Source organism: Brassica napus, unplaced genomic scaffold (assembly GCF_020379485.1).
Source record: "Brassica napus cultivar Da-Ae unplaced genomic scaffold, Da-Ae ScsIHWf_1298;HRSCAF=1853, whole genome shotgun sequence".
In the NCBI taxonomy this organism is placed as follows: Eukaryota; Viridiplantae; Streptophyta; class Magnoliopsida; order Brassicales; family Brassicaceae; genus Brassica; species Brassica napus.
Window position 1 is genome coordinate 392 of NW_026014712.1, and position 3,505 is coordinate 3,896.

General features: G+C 31.8%; 1 protein-coding gene across 2 annotated transcripts; it reads left to right on the top strand.

Annotated features, from left to right (window-relative positions):
- The first annotated feature begins 552 nt into the window (after nt 1–552).
- Nucleotides 553–2,440, top strand: LOC125596824 (transcription factor MYB34-like). Of its 2 annotated transcripts, XM_048771839.1 has the most exons (4): nt 569–736; nt 865–1,065; nt 1,183–1,312; nt 1,629–2,440. In XM_048771839.1, exons 2-4 carry the CDS (start codon nt 933–935, stop codon nt 2,311–2,313), a joined length of 948 nt encoding a protein of 315 aa, XP_048627796.1. In that variant the 5' UTR covers nt 569–736; nt 865–932; the 3' UTR covers nt 2,314–2,440. The 2 variants fall into 2 exon arrangements, with proteins under 2 accessions (XP_048627795.1, XP_048627796.1); XM_048771838.1 differs by having other exon boundaries at nt 553–1,065.
- The last annotated feature ends 1,065 nt before the right edge of the window (nt 2,441–3,505 follow it).

The following is a 3,505-nucleotide window of genomic DNA, read 5'->3' on the forward strand; positions in this document are numbered from 1 at the left end:
AAATAGCTAAAGAGCTACTAAAATATTCGTAGCAACGCTGTGACAACTTGCTACGAGATTTGATACGATTGATTTTGGCTACAATGGTATAGCTACGATTTGTCGTAGCATTTTTTAGTTTTTTTTTCTATATAGCTACGAAATTTAGACTATAGCTACGAAGAATATAACGTGGCTGATATTTTTTACTAGTGTGAATAGTTTAGTTGCACACCTTTCTTGTATTGTATTGAATAGTTTTTAATGATAATAGTTTTATTCATTCGATGAATGTAATAGATTTATTGTATTGTATCTCCAAAGTATCAATACAATCTTTTACACGAATCTCAATGTTCCTTTTTCTGAAGAAACAAACTAATACGGGCATGAGAATTAGAAGAGTGTCAGAACTCATGGATGCAATTCCGTGTGACCATGGCACACCTAGCATTGCACTACGATGACTCGGTGGTCTAAGCAAAGAAAATATTAAAAACGTGCTATCGCAACCATTCCTTTACAAAGTTATTGGAGTATTTTTTATTTCCCCTTATGTCAATTACGTTTTAATCATATATTTACGTGTGTCTCCTTTTCTCTATCTCGTAATTTACCTATATAAGAGAATCTCTCTATACTCTAATCTGTACGAAAGAGAAGAAGAGAGAGTAAAAGAACACCGTTTGTTCTTATTTTAAGAATCCGATATATAATGATAACACGTTCACGTGTTCCTCGTCAAAAGAGTGTCTCAGTGAGCACAATCTTCAAGTGTCTTTTGGTTTTGATCAAGCGTTCTATTAAATTCTCTTAGTCATTTTTTCTAATCTCTTTTCTTGTTAATTTCACTTAAGCGGTTTAAAAAGTTTCTTCCTTTCATAGGTCTCTAGCTAAGGTTTTATATCAAATAAATAAATAAAAGCAAGAATCAGTAAGAAGAAGAATCAGAGATGGTGAGAACACCATGCTGCAAAGAAGAAGGAATAAAGAAAGGAGCTTGGACTCCCGAGGAAGATCAAAAGCTCACTGCTTATCTTCAACTACATGGTGAAGGTGGATGGCGTACTCTCCCGGAAAAAGCTGGTAATTCTTTCTTATTTTTCCTTATCATATATAACGTTGAGTCATTAAGAATATTAATAATTAATTAACAGCTATTTTTCTCTTATTTTTTACAATGTATGTACAATATGTATGTAGGATTGAAGAGATGTGGGAAGAGTTGTAGGCTGAGATGGGCTAACTATCTAAGACCCGATATTAAGAGAGGAGAGTTTACTCCCGAAGAAGAAGACACTATTATCAAACTTCATGCTCTTAAGGGTAACAAGTAAGAATCTTTTCCTTATTTATTACTTTTTGTATTATATAATTCATCATTTAGTACTTTTAAATTTTAATGGTGTTTTTTTTCCTAGATGTCACCTTGAGTACATATTGTATTATAATATGGATTCATTCTCAACATAGTGTTCAGAATTTCAAACTAACTTGAAAAGTATTTATGTACTTAAACAAATCTTTTAAGTTTACTGTTTCCGCATAGCTTTATAAGGGTATTCAATTGTTTTTGGGATAAATTACTCAATCTATTTGTTTTCTGTTTTGGGCAATATAATAATTTCACCTGGTGCTGATTATTGAAGGTGGGCCGCAATAGCAACATGTTTGGCGGGACGAACTGACAATGAGATTAAGAATTATTGGAACACGAATCTCAAGAAGCGTTTAAAACAAAAAGGTATCGATCCAACCGCTCACAAACCGATCAATTCAACCGATCAAACCGGTTCAGAACCAAAACACCATAAACTCGGTTCATCCGGTTCCGCAAGGCTTCTTAACCGCGTTGCAAGCAAATACTCGGTCGATTCAAACCGGGATCTACTAACCGGAATCATCATAGGAAACTCCACAAACATCGCAGACGTTTCACAAAGTTCCGGCGACGTCGATTCTCCGACCAAGAATTCGACCTCCACGCTGCTCAACCAAATGGCGGCAGCGTCAAGCGGTTTCATATCGATTCAGAACAACACGTCGACCTCTCCCGGTTTCTCCGACAACTGTTCTTTCTCAGATGGTTTCACTGAGTTCTTTAGTAACGACGAGATCTCCGGTATGTATACCAACGTCGATAATGTTGGCCTTATGGAGGAGTTAAAGGATATTTTAAGCTACGGCGGTGCCGACCTTGGAGATATCAAAGACTCGCCCGAGGTTAACGTAACTGATGATATGGACTTTCTTGATTCTTGGAACAAAGATGATGATTTGGATTTGGAGAAGTTTGTAAGCTCGTTAGATTCCAAGATTGGTGTCTTTGTCTGAATCTAAAGCAAAATCAATTACACGTTGGTTTTCTTGATCGACTTCTGTAATGGATGTATGGCCCACGAGGCGGGAATAATATGATCTGTCGTAATAAAATAATAATAAAATAATTATTTCTCGTTAATTGTTTACAAAACCTATTTAAACATTCTATAAAACTTCAAGATTTTTTAATTATATGAAATATACATTGATTTTATTGTTTACGAGATGCAACTAAAGAATTAATAGGTCCCTTGCAGATGATTAATAATCCAATGTAGAAACATGAAAACAATGCTATATAAAAACATGTCAAACAATCTCACAAAACATTGAATAACTAGTTTAGATAAATAGTTTTGATCAGAAGAGTAGTAGAATATCTGAATTCTTGTTAGCAGATAAAATTGAACCACGTAAACTTTTCTGTCTAAAATACTAAAGAACTAATTTAGTAGATCAGACACATTTTAATCATATTTTTAATATGCCAGTTAAATATAGCCAAACTTTTTAAAAAAATATAAAAACACATTTTAAAAAATATTATGAATGATAAAAATAATAGAATAAGAAATTTTAACCAATTATCACCAGTTTTCATGGCTAATTGCTCTTTTAGCCTATACATCGATGGTAGAGTTGTAACAATAATGAGAAATATACCAACTATTAGAACCTTTCCAATTATATTTATTTTTCACTTCAAAATGAAGTTTCAAACAAGAAATGCACAAATTGTAAAATATAAAATGGAATTAGTTCATAATGAAGTTGGTACTACTCTAAAATGCTCCATTTTGGAGTAGAACATAAAGTAATCAACAAAAAAAATATTGTTTCATTTATAAAGTAAATCCATCTTTATTCTTTATATGGAATGAAAATGAAATGATGTTGAAGTATTTTTTTTACACCAAACTCTATTTTAGAGTAAAATATAAAGTGAAAAGAGAGATGCTCTAATAAAATAAAAATGAGTTTACTCTATAAATAGAGTAAGAACATCTCCAACCCCATTTTTTTTTTTTAATTCTAAAATGAAGTTTAAAGTAATAAATGCTCTAATCCTATTTTATTTCTATTCTATAATGCAGTAAATGAGTTTACTCTATAAATGGAGTAATATATTTATTTTTTTGTTCATTTAATTTAAAATAAAATAGAATATAGTAAAATTCAACTTCATTATAGAGTTACTCAATTT